This window comes from Erpetoichthys calabaricus, chromosome 11 (genome assembly GCF_900747795.2).
Source record: "Erpetoichthys calabaricus chromosome 11, fErpCal1.3, whole genome shotgun sequence".
Classification (NCBI taxonomy): domain Eukaryota; kingdom Metazoa; phylum Chordata; class Cladistia; order Polypteriformes; family Polypteridae; genus Erpetoichthys; species Erpetoichthys calabaricus.
Genome location: NC_041404.2, coordinates 149,272,775 through 149,294,157, shown reverse-complemented (window position 1 = coordinate 149,294,157; position 21,383 = coordinate 149,272,775). Strand labels below are relative to the sequence as shown.

Sequence of the window (21,383 nt, the reverse complement as noted above, 5' to 3'; positions counted from 1 at the left end):
AGTCTGGTCAGAAACTGGAGGTCATTCTGTAGGACTCTGGTAGTGCTACCCCTCTTCCTCCTTGCACAAAGGAGCAGATGCTGGTCCTGATGCTGGGTTGATGCCCTTCTACGGCCCTATCCAACTCTCTTCATGTAGTGGCCTGTCTCGTGGCATCTCTTGAGTCTGTGCTGAGAGACACAGCAAACCTTCTTGCGACGGCATGTATGGATGTGCCATCCTGGTAGAGCTCAACTACTGTGCAACCTGAATTGACTGCAGGTACCACCTCATGCTACCAGTAGTCAAAAGGACATTAGCAAAATGCAAAACTACAGAAAAATCAGTCAGAACGGAGGAGAGAGCAGTTGTTTGTGGCCACCACCTGCAAAACCATTCCCTTTTTGAGGGGTTGTCTTTCTATTGCCTCTCCAGTGTATCAATTGTCACTTTCATTTGCACCCAAAGCAGGTGAAATTAATTCACTATCACTTATGCTTCCTAACTAGATTAAAGATTAGACTGAAGCTTAGGTTGCCTTGGTGTTAGCATGTGGTAAATAAGTGTTACCTTCACTTTTTTGAGCAGTGTATAAAGTTCATAGAAAAACAGGCCAAAATCAAAGGACTCAGGAGAAACCCGTGATACAGTGAAAACAAACTAAAGCATTCAACGAATGACTTATTGGAAGTAGAATATTTCAGCTTACCATATATACACACTTTTAAGTTCTCCCACGGATAAGATGGGGCTTGATTTTACCTTATAATTTCCGATATTTTATAATGTCGGTTGAATAAGTCAAATGTGGAAAACTCCCCCTATTGGTCCAAGAGATTATGATATGCTAACGCCCACCTCAGAGAGTAACCACAGAGCACACGGCCTTCTTTTTCTATGTCTTGTGCCTATGTGACCACACGGTAATACCCAAACTATTCCGAAGTGATGTGTGCACTGTTTTGTGTTTTTTATATCACCTACCCTCATACATCTTTATCATAAGAGCATCCCTTATCTACGATGGAGCGTTCAATCAGAAGAAAATATGAAGCTAGATTTAAATTAAAAGTCGTTGAAGTGGGGAAAGAAACTGGTAGCTGCGCTGCTGCCACAAAATTCGATGTGTCTAAGAAACTGGTACGAGAGATTGGAGGAGGCGAGAAGATGTAAAAAAAAAAAAAGTGTCGCATTTTTGAATGGGCGTATAAGTCGGGTCTGATTTTATGATCGATTTTTCAGGTTTCAAGACCCGACTTATACATGAGTATATACAGTAAATACTATTAGATGGATTAAGACATTACTAGAATGCTGTCAGCCTAGCGATGTGCATTACTACAGAGACGTACATGAAAAAAGTATCCCCGCACACAGTTAGTATTAGTAGTCATACTGTCACATGTACAAGGTATCGTAAAATTCTTTCTTGCATATCTTATCAACATGCCACACACTGCCACTTTCCAGCATCTTGATAGACAAGCATGTATTAGCACACATAACTTCACATTCCTTAGAAATGTATTTTAACATTCAAATTTTATGAGGATGGTTTTTTATTTTTAAACTGAACACAGTCAATCCCAATAGGCTAAATGACTTAAATAATTTATGGCACCCAACCCTGATTTAAGCAACAGAAAACACAGCCAACTAAAGATAGGTGGGAAATGCACATGTACTGTATAGTTGTTTTATTTTGTTAGTTCCGTTATTTGTGTGCTTACTATACAGAAGACATGCCATAGTCTATAGGATTTGTGAAACAATATCCAATTATGTGTACTCCGGTGAAATGCACAATTTTGCAGCTGGTGAAAAAACAGCATGCTCCTGTTTCTGTAGGCAATGTACCAAAATAAAGAAACTTTTCCTTCCCTGCCTTAGGTATTATTGCAGACATTGTGAATTATATGGAAAGAAGTCTTTATCAGTCGAAGTGAAGATTATCTCGATAGAAGAAAACTTATGGTTAGCATGAAACCGCATTACTCCTTCTTAAGGTATGACTAACCAGCCCTTACTATTTATTATTTACAATATTTGCAACTCTAGAGGATTCCTTTATCAAAGGTGACTTGTAAGTTCAGAATAAAGAATAGTTATTGACAGCTACTCTTTCTTAAGGTAAAAAAGCAAAATATTAGAAAAATTTTAATGAGAACAGACCACTCTGCCCAACAAAGCATGCCAATCTTATTTGCTTTACAATTCCAAAATAACTATGTGAAATTTCATTTTCATTTTATAACCCCCTTAATCCTGAACAGGGTTGCAGGGGGTGATGGAGATTATCCCAGCTAGCACTGGGTGCAAGACACGAACAAAATCTGGACAGAGCACCAGTCCATCGCAGGACAAACACACGCACACACAAGGACCAATTTAGTATTGCCAGTCCACCTAACATGCATGTCTTTGGACTGTGGGAGGAAACCAGACCACCTGGAAGAAACCCACGCATACATGAAGAGAACAAACTCCACATAGGGAGGACCCATCCATCCATCCATTATCCAACCCGCTATATCCTAACTACAGGGTCACGGGGGTCTGCTGGAGCCAATCCCAGCCAACACAGGGCGCAAGGCTGGAAACAAACCCCGGGCAGGGTGCCAGCCCACCACAGACATAGGGAGGACCTGGGATGCAAACCCTGGTCTCTTTACTGCAAGGTAGTAGCACTCCCACTGTGCCACCGTGCCACCACAGGGTGAAATGTTTTTAGATATTCTACTGATAACCAAAACTGTGAAAATCCATTGAGAGAAAGCGAACATTCTGCATATGTAACTTACTGGCCAGCATATCTCTGTTCACGAAAACACTATTTAAAATACGTTTCACAACAAAGCTTATTTGCAGACTGCATTGTCTGATTATAAGGTTTTCAGTTGGAGAATACTTTATGAACTCAAGAGGATCTAGCTCATTAAACACTTTACTGAGAAACAAGCCACTTCCGTCTTGATGTCAAATGAATTGTAATTGCAAAAATCAAAATTTCTTTGGGAAGAACAAACAGATTTCTTTCGTCAGCAAAATAATTCTTCTGAATTTGTAAGTTTCAGGCTTTGTTGCATTCTCTTTCAATTAGAAACAAACAGCCATGAATCAACACAAGCAATCTAAACATGGAGAGGGTAGTTTATTCCATTCCAGTTGAAAACAATGGAATTACCATCAACCACAAAAGCTGCTGTACTAAATCACATACTTTGGGCCCTAAGTCCAGTAAAGTCTGACAATCTTTTATAGTGCTAAGGTTTCAAAAGGTTTCATTTGGGTTACTATAGAATGACTCCGTCTTTATGGTATAGTGACAGCCAAGCACAACACTGATTTACTTCCACAGAGAAAAAAAAATCTGGCATTAACTAGTGTCACGCATAGGCACCATAGGACCACTTTCCAAGCTCTGACAAGGTAAACAGTACCGCCCCAGGGCAAGAGGGGGCGCTGGTGCTAACTGTAGCTTCTTTTTCTCTTGTAGCTCTAACAGGTCGACCGAGGAGGAAGCTTAGACCCACCCACAATGCCCAGATAAGGCACTGCTCCTTCTGGCACAGACACCATAAAAATGAGCTGGTCTCAGAAGGAGGTATTGCATTTAGGCCTAATGACAAGGAAAGAGCTCCAGTGATTTTGATTAAACTATTCTGAAAGGCTGTTTGAAGGTCCAGTGGCATGGTTGCGCAGTGGATGGCACTGTTGCCTTGCAGTTAGGAGACCTGGGTTCGCTTCCCCAGTCCTACCAGTGTGGAGTTTGCATGTTCTCCCAGTGTCTGTGGTGGGTTTCCTCTAGGTACTCCGGTTTCCTCCCACAGTCCAAAGACATGCAGGTTAGGTGCATTGGCGATTCTAAATTGTCCCGTTGGTGTGTGTGTGCGCACTGTTGGTGGGCTGGTGCCCTGCCCAGGGTTTGTTTCCTGCCTTGTGCCCTGTATTGGCTGGGATTGGCTCCAGCAGACCCCCGTGACCCTGTAGTTAGGATATAGCGGGTTGGATAATGGATGGATGTTTGAAGGTCCTTTATTTTCTTTCTATAAGCCTTAAGGGTCAGTATTTTCTTTTCTGCATTTAAAGGGGTAACCCGACTGGTATCTCAACAATTCTCTAGCATATCTTGGTCTGTTTTCAGCTGGTCACACCAGTTTCACAGAAGGTCCCACACTGGAGATACAGATAACCAGAAGGAATAGAGACGTCACTGTACAAAAAGCAAGGGGTCAGCAGTAAAGAAACATGAGATTTATTAGAAGCAAGGAACATGGCAAAAGGAGTGGCTAATTAGAATTAAAGAAAGATTATAATCAGCTAGCCATTTCCTGTAGTATGCAAACTAGCAACATAAGTGTCATAATAAAGTAGCTGTCCTTAAATTCTGTGTCATACTAAGAAAGGAGTATCAAGATGAGATGGTCAAGCAATTGAAGGCTGTGTTAATGGCCAAATGTCAACTAGTAAATGATGAAACCCACTCCATTTTCATTTAACTTTGACATTACCACCATAAAACACACAGTTATTATACAAACAGAGTCTTATGGCTTTTCTAACAATATGCTTACTAAAGCAGATATTTGAACCCTGATAGTGTTCATGTGCTTCATTTTCTTTTAATATTAGCTATTAATTCTTCAATTAGATGGCTGTTTTTTTGAAGGTGACTGATACACTACATAATGACAGAAAAGAATAAAAAAAACATTAAATCATGAAAGCTTACAGCTTTATACACACACACATACAGTATATATATATATCTATACTGTGACAGTAGATGGCGCTATACCAGCGCTTAACCCAGCACAGACAGACACGGGAGACACACTTCTTCCCCTTCCCCACGAGCCCACATCACAGTCCAAGTACTAAACACAATACTTTCTCTTTGTTTCTTATTCTTACTCCCCCACGGCAAGCTTTGTCTCCCTCCTCCCGACTCTGACTCCCAGAGTGGTGACTGCTGGCTCTTTTTATAATGTCCCCAGAAGTGCTCCAGGTGCTCGTTGACCTACTTCTGGCAGCACTTCCGGGTGTGGCGGAAAACCCGCCCAAGAGGGCTCAGCAGCTGCTGCCACACCCCCTGACCACACAACCCGGATCCCAACAAGGCTGTAGATAACTCCAACTCCCATGAAGCCCTGCAGGAATCTGAGGCACAACTGCAACCCATGGGGGCTGCCATCTAATGCCCCGGGGGAAGTACTGTTCTGTCCATGCTTGCTCCCCCGGTCCTCTCTGTAAAGAGGCATCCAAGGTATATACGTATATACATACATACACATATATATATATATATATATATATATATATATATATATATATACACACAGTGATCCCCCTCTATATCGCGGATCAGCTATCGCGCCCCCGCTATATCGTGTAAAAATTCAATAAGTACATCCTACCTGTAGTGTACTTTGCAGCCAATTCATAACAATGCATACGATTTTCAGCAGTCACTACGTGTGCTAGACAAAAGTTCATTAGAACAATAATTTATAATAACTAACATATACGAAACATTTAAGCAATACACTAGTAAATCATAAAACATACTGTTACGTACAGGAATACATAGACAGAGTCACAATTCATAACGAAATGTACATACACTTTTCATTTGTCACTACTCGTGCTAGACAAGAGTTCCTTAGAACAATATATATTAAAATTTATAATAACTATAACATAACTGTAAATATTGACTAAAATGCAGTAAAAAGTCAGTATGTATATAAAATAATGAACATTTAAGCAATACAGTACAGTAAATCATTAAATATACGTACATTGTACACTACAGCAGACAAAGAGTTTTGCATTACAGTGATGATTTCTTAGAAGGCCCATTATTGGCTGAAAGAGGAGACTCAACCAATCAGAGCGGGATTTTCATTCTCTTGGCTGCTGCTAACGTGGTGTAATCTCGCAAGAACAGCAAGCGTTGGTTCCCGACGCAGCTCAGTTCTCTGCGTATCGCAAACCTTGCTTGTGGTCCGATTGTTGTGAGCAAACTTTTTGTGAACTTTTCATTTTGTTTTAAGCCCTACAATGGTTCCCAAGCGTCCTGCATCTTCTAAGTATTCTGGTAATAGTGAGCCTAAGCCCCAGAGGGAGACCTTGACCATTGAGGAGAAGGTAAAAATCCTGGATATGCTTCAGGAAGAAAAAAGAGTTATGCGGACATCGCTTGCCATTACAAGTTTACATGTGTTTAAAGCATGTGGGAGGGGTATTTTAAGGCTTAAACTATAAAAAAATGTTTCTTTATATGGTCTTTCTATATCACAGATTTTCACCTATCACTGATGGGTCTGGAACATAACTTCCACGATAGGCGGGGGATCACTGTATAAATCACTTATATATATTATATATACACAGTAAATATATATATATATATATATATATATATAAAAAAACACAGACACACATTATATATACACACACACACAAATTATATACATATATGTAATTAAAAAAAAATTTGCGACAAGACAAGACTTTTTCCCAGGGTCGAGACATGATCTCTCAAAGAGAGAAAGAGAGACAGAGACACTTTCACTTCCCGCGAAATGGACAAGTCACGTCATACTTACAACCTTCAGATGACAGTCCTGTGATACACATGCAGAGCAGGTTAGAGATAATGGAAGTAGATAGATAGATAGATAGATAGATAGATAGATAGATAGATAGATAGATAGATAGATAGATAGATAGATAGATAGATAGATAGATAGATAGATAGATAGATAGATAGATAGATAGTCCTTGATTAGGTTCCTATAGTCCTCCTCCTGCCCACTCCTGATGCAGCCCACGATAGCAGTGTTGTCAGTGAATTTTTGCACGTGGCAGGACTCCGAGTTGTATTGGAAGTCTGATGTATATAGGCTGAACAGGACCGGAGAAAGTACAGTCCCCTGCGGCGCTCCTGTGCTGCTGACCACAATGTCAGACCTGCAGTTCCTGAGACACACATACTGAGGTCTGTCTATAAGATAGTCCACGATCCATGCCACCAGGTAGTAGGAAAATTCGAAAGTCTCAAAACATGAGAGTAAATGTTAGCGCAAGCAAACTGAAAATATTACTCGGGGGAAATAACACAAGAGCGAAAAGAGATTGAATATTCAGGTGCTGTAAAGGCTTTTAAACGTTCGAAGCTCTGCACAAAATGCAGATCACGTGGCACGCAGCAGCAGCAAGCCAACAGAATCACGAGCAAAGAGGAGGTGAAAAAAACACCCGTTACTTGTTTCCCAACGTATCACCGTTTAAGAGGAGTTTCGGAGGAGCAGCCGCGTCTCCTCTTCACAACGGTGCCTACTGCTGCCGAGGGGGGGGGGGGTGTTAGGGGAAGGGGTAGGCGAGTGAATTGTAGATCACGTGTGAGGGCAGCAGCAGTATGCCAGTAGCTGCTCGAGCAAAGAGAAGTTAAAAACAAAAATGTATTTGTTTCCCATTGTATCACCGTTTAAGAGGGGTTTTGGAAACGTGGTCGCTGGCAGGGTGCAAAGCCCCCTTAGTATATACAGTATATATATATATATATATTTTCCAAAAAAATCTTGCCTGAAAAGGGGCCTGAGTTGCCTCGAAAGCTTGCATATTGTAATCTTTTTAGTTAGCCAATAAAAGGTGTCATTTTGCTTGGCTTTTCTCTACATTCATAATGGCTAACACGGTACAACACCCTAGTACTACAAAAAAAAAAAACAATTCTACCTGATGGAATTTTCACTGTTCATTAGTAGCCAGTACAGACGGTACACTACAAAAGATGTTTTTCTCAAGGGTGGACTTCCTACTCTAATCTGTTCCCATTCACATCACAATGGTACATCATTCAAAAAGATGGCTAGCAGCTCGAACAGCAGTTGCTGTATGCTCTGGCAGCAGCCAGTGGGACAGGTTCCAAAGGAAATGACTCAGTCAGGGGATTCATCTCTTACTCTTATCACTAATAGGCTGCCAAGCTGCCTTCTATTCGACAAAGTTCCTGTCCCTTGAGGATCACCAAGGCAAGGAAGCAAAGCGAGCGGAAAGAAACAGCCACTTCCCAATTAAATAGGAACACAGAGCCAACGCCTTTCCAATTTGACAGATGGAGTATTGTTTCTGGAAAGGTTACTGAGCAGTACAACAAGGAATCATGAAGGTCCTGCTGCTTGTGAGAGAGTAAAATAAAACTGACTTCCATTCTATGACGACTTACTCCATAACAGCAGGGTACAGCCTTGTGAAATAACACTTGACGTGTCTTTCCAAACTACAGACCACATCTTCCTCACTGGCCGAGTCAAAGGGGTGATTTTCTTGTCCATCACCCTCCATAAATAACATGACTTTGGAGATCTTGGCTACATTAGCCAAACATGTTCAGCTACCTGACAATTTAGCTGTCAGGAATCAGAGCAGGGGAAACAAAAATGTGTTTGATACTGAATTTCCTTATAAATTTTGTTCTGCATTGGAGATTGGGGGACTGACCACAAAGCACCCAGCCACAGAAAAGCGTGGGACACTGTGGATACACTGCATAATCAAAACTGCTCTCATTACATACTGTAGATATACGCAGATTTTAGCATTCAGTAAGTGAACGGGGACTGACATCATCACACACAGCTAAAAGTATAAAATGGAAAGTTGCAAAATATGGGCTCAATTACACAAGGGTACTGAATCAGTATATGTTTTGAAGGATTAGTGTCATTAAAACGATGAGACGTGCCATTCCAGTTGCTTTTGATTTAGCACTGCTTTAAGATTTGATCAAGAGATAGCGTACATACTTTTATTTTAAGATATAGCACACCAAAGAACACAATTTCTACACTCATGTGGTGATTTGGGTTGTATGATGTCAATGCAATGCTAGCAATTTTTTTAAACATACAACAATACAAAGATGTGAAATTCAATAAAAATGTCTTACCTCCTCTACTGTCAGAGGCATGCAGATCCTGTACTCCTTGACCAACATGACTTTAAAACAGTTGTGAAGTTTTCAGTTGATTGCTTAAAGAAAAGTCGGCAAAGTATTTGTGAAATGAAGGCAACTGGCAAAAACGAGTCCCGAGCAAGAAGATCAATATGCAGCAGAAGTGAGCTATTGTGTCTGAAATAAACAGGGATGAGGGTGGTGGTCAGAAAAGAACAAATAACCCTGGTTAGTCATTGAAACAGATTTAAACAAGAGCTTATAAAAAGATTTGTCAATTAAACTGATATCTTAAAAGAACTGTATATCCAAGTTTCAACTAACAAACAGTATGATGTTACACAACAGACAAAAAAGTATAAAAAAGCAAACGGAAATAAAATGTATACTTTCCTCTAACAAGATTATACTGAAAGGCATATTATTACAACATATCATCCATCCATCCATTATCCAACCCGCTATATCCTAACTACAGGGCCACAGGGGTCTGCTGGAGCCAACCCCAGCCAACACAGGGCGCAAGGCAGGAAACAAACCTCAGGCTGGGCGCCAGCCCACCGCAGACAACATATCACATGAAGTCAAATTCATGCATTACACAGTTACAATTAAAAGCAAATGAAAACAATCAGCCAAAAACATAACTAAAAAAAGAATTAAATGAAAAGCATTTTCTTTTCAACAAAACCAGTGCATTTGTGTGCTAAAGATCTATAAACAAATGGAGCCAAGTATCGTAGGGAAACACAATTTAGAATAAACATCTAAAAAATGTGTAATGTTCCTGCTTTCAAGGACTTTTTACCTAAACACAGGATGAAAAGAACTAAATACTTAATGATATAGTCTAACTTGTGAGCATTTTAAATGCCACAATGTTCTTACTGAAAATGGAGAGATGCAAGATAATAATTTAAAACACATACAGAACAATTTTACTCATCTCTAAGTATGAGGATGTCAAAATAAATACATCTTAATGCATCCTAATGAAGCATTTCAGCAGTTTTTCCATTGTGAACTCCATTATAACTGTACCCACCCAAAATACTAGCAGTTTAAACTCTAATATGTTGTCTTGGCAGTTGTAAAATATGCACAGCATACATACACGCAGAATATGATATCAGTGCATATACATTTAAAAAATATGTTCTTCAATTTCTATGCACATTAGTAATACATTACATCTATGGGTAATCCTGCAAAGACTCTAGGTCTGTGATGCTCATAAATATTTCTTATATTGTTTATTACAATTTGTCTTTTTTTTTTTTTTTAAACTTGCTCTGATACCCATCACTGCAGCCTATCAGGCAAAAGGTAGCAACCATTCCAGGAAAAATGCCAGCCAATCAAATGCCCACTCATTATTAGTGGGTAAATTTAGGGATATCACTTAATCTAAGACGTGTATTTGTGCTGTGGGAGTAGAACGAATAAAACTCATAGGGAGAAGATACATCCATTTCCCAACCCACTGAATCCGAACACAGGGGTCTGCTGGAGCCAATCCCACCCAACACAGGGCACAAGGCAGGAACCAATCCCGGGCAGGGTGCCAACCCACCGCAGGACACACACACACAAACACACCCTAGGGCCAATTTAGGATCGCCAATCCACCTAACCTGCATGTCTTTGGACTGTGGGAGGAAACCGGAGTGCCCGGAGGAAACCCACGCAGACACGGGGAGAACATGCAAACTCCACGCAGGGAGGACCTGGGAAGCAAACCCGGGTCTCCTAACTGCGAGGCAGCAGCGCTACCACTGCGCCACCGTGCCACCCAGGAGAAGATACAGACTTCACACAATCATTTACTGGGTTTGAAACTAATTCTTAAACCACAAAATTCCGAGTTAATTGTGCTCCTCATTAACATTTAGATTAGAAAGACAGACAGACTGACAATCAAATAGACAGTTAGTGAAGGCTCTATATAAAAGAAAGACATGAAAGGCACTATATAATACAGACAGACAGACAATGAATGGAATATTCACGTTTTCATGGTGTGTGTATTTCCATTGTCCATCCATATACCCTAAATTGCGTGTGTCAGATTAATCGGTGACTTTAAATTGTCCTCGCGTGTGTGTGTGTGTGTGTGTGTATTCTGCAATGGATTCAAGTCCCGCACTGGGTTGGTTGGTTTCTGCCAGGGGCTTTGAGACCACTGAGTTAGGCTCCTGGTCTATTTTAACTCTTTTAATTAAAGGAACTTTAAAAAAATGATATATAGACTGGGAAACGAAACTTTAATTTATTGCGGCTGGATAGGAAAGGATAGGGAGGGAAATTTGTTTGCAGCAGGAAAGTCGAAAACAAGGCACTGTTACCCTGATACAAGAAAATAAGGTAAGGCACAATCTGACAACCACACACACACACACTGGGGAAAGAAAAATAACGACCTTTCACATTACACAGTAATAATAATTATTCCTAATTCAGCAGCATCCCTTACTATTAACAGAATTTAAAATGCGTTTACGAAGTCTTGGGAATAAAAGAGTTGTCGGCATCTTTTTTTTTTTTTTGTTTTGTTTACCACCAAGCAATCAGTTTTTATTCTTAGGTTAGCGGCTTTTTTGTCACTTTTTACGCTTCTGAGGTCCGTAAGCCCCCAACAATCGGACGTATCCTCCCATTTTGTCAAAAGCACGAGTGTGCACGGTGAGTAGTCTGTGACTCGGCATGCGGAGCGGAGCGGCACAGCGCTGGGCGGCTCAGATCACATCTGCTGGCTGCTCTTCTCTCATTCTGTACACGGTTCACTCACTTTTATTAGCCATAAAAATAAACTCCGAAAGTAAAAAGGTTACGTGCGGCTGCTTTTCCGCCACCATCCCCGTATTATTCTTTTTGTCGCCGGTATGCTCCCCAGGTGCTTTAAGTTACCTGCAGTACGAGGACTTTCCCGAGCACGAGGACACGCACCGGTAAGGCAGCGCGTTAAACGCCCTTCTCTCCACGCCAGCATTTCCAGGTCCGAGCCCTTCAGAACTGGAGGTCAGTGTAACGGTGGCTACTGCGGTGCCGCGACCCTTTCACGAGCCGCTAAGTGAGGACCGGCAACTTAACTTGGCACGGCGACGTACGGCCGGTGACACGGAGACTCCAAGCGAGAAGTGTATACTTTAAAAACTTACCGATTTAATCTCGATGTCTTCTTCTTCACGTCTTCATCTTTCTTTCTTTTTTCTTTCTTTCGTTATCTTTCACATCCCTCTATATACCGGCAAGTCCGAAACAAACGAATCATGGAAACAGAACAAAAAGTTTATATGAAGCCGAAAAGCCGAAAGCAGTGGCGTTTTCTTCACACTGGCAGTTACGCCGAAGATGTCTCCATAGCAGCCTTAAGTTACTCTTAATAAATAACTGTTTCTTCGTCCGCGTAGGAGTGAGAAATGAAAAAGTGAAGCCTCAAACTTGGCCCCTCTGAAGCTCCACTCGCTGAGAATTGTTTACTTGCTTCTGCTCCCCGCGTGGAGCCGTGCTAGCCTCGCTAGAAAACCGGCAGAGATTCAGAAGAGCAAAAAAAAAATACACATCAGGCGCGCACACCTCGCAGCCGGCTCTTCGGATTTTTAAAGCGCCCCTCCTGCGGATTTCGTAGCATTTTCCTCTCAGCGACAGCATCGAATGCCACCACCCCCACTAGCACCGCTTTTTTTTGAGCTCCGCGGCGACCTCTGCAGGAAAGAAGGGAGAACACAAGTTGGAATTTGGTAGGATGCTGGCGCGCGTCTTTCTAGATACAGAAGCTGGAGGAAAGCTCAGCGAGGTCACTTGAGGGCACTACGCTTCATAGAGGTATTATTATTATTACCATATGGAATCAAATTGTAATTTTAACAAATAGGGATTGGCTGATTGGTTACAGCTTTTTCTCTAAAGGTCATCCTTGTGGAATAAGTCAATGTGTGCTTTTCCTTTTTACCTTCTCGTATACGAAGTATAGGGAAAACCTATTGTAATCTTCCAAAAATTCGATGTCGACATTTTGATAAATCTCCTGTTTTAGACCTCCCTGTCTTCCTCGTATACGAAGTATAGGACAAGTATTGTAATCCTCCAAAAATTCCATTGCTATATTGTGATGAATCTCGACGTTTTAGACGTACTGGTATTTTTGGAATTATGTCTGTCTGTGTGTGTGTATGTATGAAAACACAATTGCTTTCACTTACTGTAGGTCAACTAAATTTTGCCTACAAGTATTATGTACAAAACATAGATTTCTATCAACTTTTGGGCTATTTCTACTAACCAGAAGTGGTACTTTACCTTTTATTCATGCAGCTGCAGAGTCCGATTTATTCAACTTTACTTTTATAATAATTGTTCAATGTATTATTAATTTGATTTGATGTTGATGGTTCTTTAATATTCCATCCATTATCCAACCCGCTATATCCTAACTACAGGGTCACGGGGGTCTGCTGGAGCCAATCCCAGCCAACACAGGGCACAAGGCAGAAAACAAACCCTGGGCAGGGCGCTAGCCCACCACAGGGCACGCACACATACATCCACACACCAAGCACACACTAGGGACAATATAGGATCACCAATGCACCTTACCTGCATGTCTTCGGACTGTGGGAGGAAACCAGAGTACCCAGAGGGAACCCACACAGACACGGGGAAAACATGCAAACTCCACACAGGGTGGACCCGGGAAGGGAACCCGGGTCTCCTAACTGCGAGGCAGCAGCGCTACCCACTGCGCCATCGTGCCCCCTCTTTAATATTCATAGTATAAAAAGATAATCATTGTCTTCCGGTTTACTCCTTAAATATCCATCCCCATATCTGAGTATACGAGAAAGTCGAGGGGAGACCACTCCTGATTTTTTAATTTAGCAAGCTGTTATTTACCGATCATCTTTTCCTGTGTTAATGTAGAAATTAAAAATTGCATTTGTAATTTTGTTGTTAGAATGTAGTAACCATTTGTTTGTGTGTGTGTGTGTGCCTGTCTGTGTTTGTGGCAAGCCCAATTAACTTTACTTTTTCATCACCAAGTGTGTCAAGCTGAATTAATATTTAGAGATATCTCAAAATACATTTTAAGAAATGTGGGATGCATTTAAAATATGCCAGAAAGAAGTATAGATATCTCTAAATGTTAATTCGTTCATCATATGCTAATAAAAGGTGTCATTTTGCTACACTTCTTATTTGAGATATCTCAAAATGTACAATGTTTAATTTCAAGATAACAGAAAATCTGTTTGAGATATCTTAAAAGCGATATATTTTCAGACATATGGCAAGTCAAATTAACATTTAGAGATATGTCAAAATCCATTTTAAGATATCTGGAAAGGCATTTAAAATATCTCAAAAAGTTTGTCAAGTTCAACTTGATTGTATGTAATGTTAATATCTCTGTATGAGCTAAACTTGATGATATGGAATGTTATTTTCTTCAAATAAAATTAAGAAAATATATATCTCAAAAAGAATTATAGATATCTGAAAGTTCATTTATTTCAAGATATCTCAAATGCATTTTAAGATATTTCAAATAGATTATATTGATTATAATTACTACAAATCAGGCCACAAACAAAAAAAAAATTTGTGCACATCTATACACACATAGCCTGTTTTTTCTGAATATATAATAAGAGAAAAAAAAATTCCAGCTATTTAAACATGGAGATCATTGAGGTCAATCAGACGCAGGACTAGCTCACTGTTGGCAAAAGTGGTTGGCACCCGCCACCACATCAATTCCTTAAAGGTTGAGCTTGAGTACTGCTTAATTGGAGCTCCTGTTCTTGGGGTGGGGGGGGGGGGGGGGGGGGGCAGTTTAAAGTTTCCCCTCACAACTGAAATAACTTTGCTTTGGGTTTTTGGTGACTCTACATTAGACCAATATATGTGAGTGTGGGTATTGTGCCTGAACCTCATCCACATTTGGCCCTTCCATTGTTCTCAGTCCTGACAAGACAGAGTCTAACTCCCCACAATCTTGTAATCAAAAAGGAGAAATCTGAAATAAGGATAATTAATGCTTTTGTTTCGGCATTACATAAATCCAGAGCCTATCCCAGCAGTACTAAATGCAAAGGTAGAGGTAGACCTGCAAGGGGCACCAATCATTATCAGTAAAAACTGTTGACTCCTCATGGAGCTTTAATGCCAGATTGAATCTCAGCTGGGATGGCTTTAATGTGAAGTCTTTGTTTTTCACAGCGCTAGGACATGCTGTTAAATGGACTAGAAACTCTTAATTGGGCCCATGAGAGTTTGTGTGTATGCTTGTGAGAATGTCGTAGTGTCCAGTCTAGGGGTGGCTTTGTCTTGCTTCTAACACTTAAATACATTGACTTCCTGCAACTCTAAACTGAAGAAGAAAAAAGTTAGAAACTAAGTTCAGGAAACAAACATTTATTTATTTTAATTTGATATTCCCTTCCCCAAGGTGCATGTCCTGAATACAATAAGTTTGAAAAATGGAAGGATGTATGAGCTATACCGTAATATATCAGTTCATTATATACTAGTTTTTTCAGCACTAGTGAAATCTAAACAGAATCTTGAGACAAAGGTATACTCTGTAAAACAATATATACATTGTGAAAGATCAGCCTTGGCACAGACAGACACAGACTCCAAATGTACAAAACACGCACCATTTATTTACAGAAAAATACCACACTCTAGTCAGTCCTTTCTCTTTCTCCACTCCTCTCTTGTAAGCTCTCGAATGGAGTGAGGCGGCCCCTTTTATCACGCCTCGGATGTGCTCCAGGTGCTTGGTGATGGTCTTCCGGCATCACTTCCTAGTGTAGCAGAAGTGCTGCCCTTGCACCCGGAAGCACTCTGAGAGTACACAGTTCCTGGTTTGGCAGCACTTCCTGGTGTGGCAGAATTGCTGTCCTCCAAGGCTCTAGGACTTTCCAGGCGCTCCCTGGTGGTGGCCACGGCTCCCCACAGGGTTGAGCTTCCCTGCTCCATTTCTGTGGCCCTGATGGAGTCCAGGGGGGCTGCCCTCCTTCGCCCAGGTAAAGATAGTGCCCCTCTCCCGGTCCGTCCTTCTTCCAGGCATCCCAGTGGGGCAGGATCCCTGGTCGTCTGCCACAACATATATATATTATCACACATATGTGCCTGTGGATCATCCTCACCCGTGATTCCACCTGGGTTGAGAAGAGGTGCCATTGCTAATCATGCTGTCTCATACTCCTCCCACAGCACCGAGAAGATGTCCAATGAGGGCACCTGACTCCACCCCTCCCGGTTTCCTGGCTATAAGTCATGACATCAGTGTAAGGAGGCATCAGTCTGTGAGTAAAGCATGACATGGGATGGAGCTCCTGCACAACTGACTTAAAGAGAAAAAGGCAAAAAGAAATATGAAGCCCCGACTGCACTTGTATTTATGTTATTTTTTTGGTAAGAAGTAAACGGGGACAACAGGGTTGGCACTCCAACATTTATTGTTTGTGGCTTGTGATTCCTCCTTTGACTACTATCTACTGTATAATGTAAAGTTGACTGACTGACTGACTGACTCACTCACTCACTCATCAACACAAATATTATTTCTCATTTAGTTAAAAAGCTGACATTTGGCAGGAAGCTACACCCAGGACAGTAGGCATCCGCTAAGAAAGGACATTGTGATATATCAGTATTTAGAAGTAAACCATCCCGCCACAACAGAAAAACTATATACTGCAAAATCTCAAAAATGCTTTCACAATTTGATTGAAATTTGGTGATATTATAGGCAAAAGAAAATTAGCTGCCACATGTTTTTTTATTGGGCGCTAAATTTCTGATATTTACTAAGATTATGCTAACTTATGCACTGATATTGTACTTTATGCAAATAGAAGATGCAGCAGAAGTGATTGAGGGGCCACACAAATAGCACCACTAACCAATAGGATGGATGGACAACTGAAGATGAGGCAGTGTCCTGGAGAGGAGAATAAAAGGGGACGTGGTCATATTGTGAAATTGAAGGAGAAAGTTCAGCAAAGCTCAAGGAAAATGCAAAGCTCAATGGTTTGCAAGCTTCTATTGTTTGCTGTTGATTACTGTCACTCTTAGATGCATACCAGCTCTCATCTTGGTTATCCTTTCTGCTCCGTTGACTTCCACCCTCCTGTCACAGCACTGAAAAGTACAAGGTTGACCAAAACGCACCCCCAATCCACCAACTGTGGTGCTTAAATCACGCAATACCCCAGGTGTCTTTCTTAAATAATCCATCCATCCATTATCCAACCCGCTGAATCCGAACACAGGGTCACGGGGGTCTGCTGGAGCCAATCCCAGCCAACACAGGGCACAAGGCAGGAACCAATCCCGGGCAGGGTGTCAACCCACCACAGGACACGCACAAACCAAGCACACACTAGGGACAATTTAGAATCACCAATCCACCTAACCTGCATGTCTTTGGACTGTGGGAGGAAACCCACGCAGACATGGGGAGAACATGCAGACTCCACACAGGGAGGACCCGGGAAGCGAACACAGATCCCCAGGTCTCCCAACTGCGAGGCAGCAGCGCTACCCACTGCGCCACCGTGCTGCCCTTACTTAAATAATGCAGTTTGAATTTCTATTGTGAAGACACAGAGATTGTGTTGTGATTCTCAAAGCTACCTCTCCACGCTCATCGCTCTTCACGCTATTACATCAGTGTAACACATAAGGTACTGGCACTTCAAGCATCGCTTTGCATATTTGGTCACAGGACTTGAGTGACTGGCAAATAAAAATCATAAACATCTAGTAATGATACTAATATACACTCACATTTCACTTCATTCCTGATTACCTGTTTTGATTAAAAAAATGCACTTTCCTGGAAAAATTCTTTTTGCAATGACCACCAACCAAAGCCAAATCACTCAAAAAAAGCAGGACCTGATCTAAAGCAGGAATGTTTTACTCATGGACAGTTGTGTATAGCATGTTCAGAGTAAGCAGCTCCAGTGACCTGATAATTACTTATTATTTGACTGACGTCTTTATCCAGGGAAACATTCATCATTTGAGATGCAATTTGTTACATTTCATTTGTTTTTCCAATTGGAATTCAGGCCGGTGAAGGGACTTGCTTATGGCCACACAGTGTCAGTAGCAGGATTTGAACACATAACCTCTGGGTTTAAAGTCCTAATGCTTTAAGCACTATGCTTGCCAATAATATGAGCCTCTGATTGAAAATAAAATAGACATATTGTGAACAAAAAAGTATTTACTTAGTTGCATAGTACTTCTGGTACACTCAATTAACCAACAGCACTATAATGGAGGCCCTTTGTCTTATGAAATTTCCCATGCAAAGCTGGGTAACACAGCTAGCATTATTATAAAATGGGTTAAAATGTGTTTATTATGTACACATATACATTTATGGTTGTAAAATAAAAATTGTCAATTGTAGAACAAAGTGGGCATTGCCTATGCTAGTCTGTTAGTGGCGCACAAGACCTATTTGGACAGCAGATTTAACAGGGATACAGAGCGGCACTCTTTCTCCCCACATTCCTGAGTGAGCACTAAAGTGGTCAACACTTGACCAACACTTTGGTCAGCTCTGTACTTCATCTGATAACAAAGATACACATCAGAGTTTAGCTGACACCACTTCACAGACTCCATCAGAGAAAAAGGCACTGAAATTGACATTCTTTTCTGGCATATACAGTAACTGAAAACTGAACTATGGCTGAATGTGATGAACAAAATATGGCACATATAAGCAAACACTGGGTCTGGAACTGAAAGTGACTTTGATCCAATCACCAGAGGTTACACCTTCCTTCAGAACTAACTGATGAGCTGCTCTCTTTGGGGGAGCCGAAACCTGACAGTCTGCTCTCTTTAGGGTGCGAAGAAGAAAAGCTCACAAACTTTCTTTGTCCTGGAAGCTACTCTCCATAGAGCCTTAGAGCTGAATGGCCCGAATTAGCTCTAAGATCCACTCTGCCAAGCCAAATTCTGTGCCAGTGACTCAGCTGGCTGTAAAACAGCCGTTACTTCAAGAAGGGAACTTCAGCATCTACATTCTTGTGCCTGAAAGAGTAACACGTTTCCCTGTGAAGTTGCAGAGGAAGCAGTGAAGAGCCTAACAGCGAGCTAAGGAGGGAAATATCACACCACACCATTGAGAAAGGACCATGAAGCAAAGACCAAGAGTGCACTCCAAAGCAAGAAGAGTCCTCCACTTGAAACGGAGAAACAACATACAATTCCACTGAGTGTTGTACACCATACTTAAAGGCTTGGTATCGTAAAATGGTCAATCTGTGCCAAGATAAATAGGAGCTCTAAATACCCAGTAAACAGCCAACTACTTCTGGGTGATATGTCCGTCTGTCTTGTGTCCTGTCTTCTATGTCCAAATAAATGCTATTAATTAATTATTATATGCTATTACAGTAATTGTATTATTTTGCTTCTTAAACTACAGTGACACCCGTCTAACAGCTGTAAACCCCTCCTATAAACAAAGGTAAGGAAAATAAAGTGGGAACCTTATCAGATATTTAATTAATTATTGGCACTGACAAAATCAAAACCGACAATTAAAGCACTCAGTGATTAACATCAATCAATCAATTCTTCTTCTCACATCATGCACAATTTTCCCACATTTATTTGGTGTCCCTGGATGGGCAGAATCAGTGATCCTTCAATTTCCTACACTTTAAAGACTTAATGTGTGAAGATATTATTATTACTCATTATCTGAAAGCTCTTACTGCATTGCAGGGTTGTGATCTGGAATCAATGCCTTCACCATGAGGAATACGGGAGGAACACATCCTGGATGGGATGCAAGTCCATTGCAAGAGAATAATACAGAGGTAACAATAGTTAAGTACATTGGTTTGCAGTTCACATTGTAATATGTAAACATTTGTTTTAGAAATGTCATGAGGAGAACTGCTGAAATGGTCAAGTAAACAACAGGATGTTCCAGGGAGGTGATTCAAGAAACTGGCTGATGTAATATTCTTTCATGCACCTAGTAAGACTTGCTAGTTGACACATATACAGTTTTCATAACAGAATAAGAGCTGAATTCAAGCAATAGTGAAAAACAAGAATATAATGGTGACAGACTTTTAGACTCTATGCTAAAGCGCCTCATGTCTTTTAACCAATCAGAGTATGATATTAAGCATTATTTCAGCACTTTTATGCAAATTCAATTGTCTATAAATATATCCCTCTAGCTGTATTTTTTTGACCATTCAGACCATACCGTAACAGGCTGCTGTGATGGATGCTCCCTCTTCAGCTTGGTGCTGCAAGGGTAAATAAATGACGCAGATGGACAAGCTTTCTCCTGCCTGATTACTGACTTAAAGAGGTTTTATCAAACTTGTCCTGGTAGAGAAAACGTTTCTTTCTTTAATTAATATGTTGATTTCTCCCACACAAAGCATATACGTAGTCGAATCAAAGAGACCAGGTACCTTGATATTCACATTTCTGGCTTAGATTTGAATACAAGTCTCCTGAGTTGTGCAGGAACAGTGTCAGCCCTTGCACCATGTGGGTTCTTAATTTTCTGCATTCTTTAAATATATTTATTTGTTAACTAATTGATTGTCTAATTGATAGCCTTTTCTGACTTAGATAAATGCATAGTTTATACTTTTTTACAATTTGATGTTTGCCTTCAAACCCATTTTAATATCTGTCCTGCTTGCTTGTGCCTTCTGAATGCTGCCGGCAACATTAATTGTGAACATCAAAGCAGTTCAGAGAGCTGCCAGATGTTTAACACATTTTTCAAAATCAATACTCCATGCAGTAAGGGCAGTGCGGTTTACAGACTGAGTCAGCATTATGAAGAGGAGCCGTATTTGTGATGCTGCTGCTATGGTGGCGGGCCTGCTGCTTTCGTGACAGAGGTCCTTTAGACAAATCCAGAAGTCACTCTGCCCTGTGAATGAATGAGTATGCCAAATTACATAATGATACAGGACTATCAGCAAACATTTTGTTCGTTTCCTTTTTCATATTTCTGTAGTTTACCAGCCTGTTACAACATGATTTTAATTTATGTACAGTGTGAATTTTACAATGCTGCTTTTTTTCTTCTTGTTTGTCCTGCATAGGTGCAGGGCTCGCATGTTTGCTCGCCTTTCTCCACTCGACCCAATCAAAGAAGTTCTCAGGGGCGATGTTGACATGCTGTATGTCTTCTCTTAACCTGTCTATCCAGCGCTTCTTTGGCCAGCCGCTTGGTCGTCTTCCATCCAAACTGAGACGTAAGACCGTCTTAGCCACTGAATTTTCATTGCATCTGAGCACATGGGCCATACCATCATAGGCGTGCCTCTCACGTCTTCTCAATGATCAATGTCACTCCCATCATTTTCTGTGTGTCTTCATTCTTGACGTGGTCCCAACGCATCAGTCTGAGTATCCAACGGAG

General features: G+C 41.0%; 1 protein-coding gene across 1 annotated transcript in view; it reads right to left on the bottom strand.

The window, feature by feature from the left end:
- The window catches only part of LOC114661149 (cytoplasmic phosphatidylinositol transfer protein 1-like), a 149,108-nt gene extending 136,502 nt beyond the window's left edge, over nucleotides 1-12,606 (bottom strand). Inside the window, exons 1-2 of the mRNA XM_028814318.2 lie at nucleotides 12,100-12,606; nucleotides 8,936-9,118 (exon numbers count right to left, since the gene is read on the bottom strand). Of these exons, the coding sequence (XP_028670151.1) occupies nucleotides 8,936-8,983 (48 nt within the window). The 5' untranslated portion in view covers nucleotides 8,984-9,118; nucleotides 12,100-12,606. The remainder of the gene's footprint in view (nucleotides 1-8,935; nucleotides 9,119-12,099) is intronic.
- Between the last annotated feature and the right edge of the window lie 8,777 nt (nucleotides 12,607-21,383).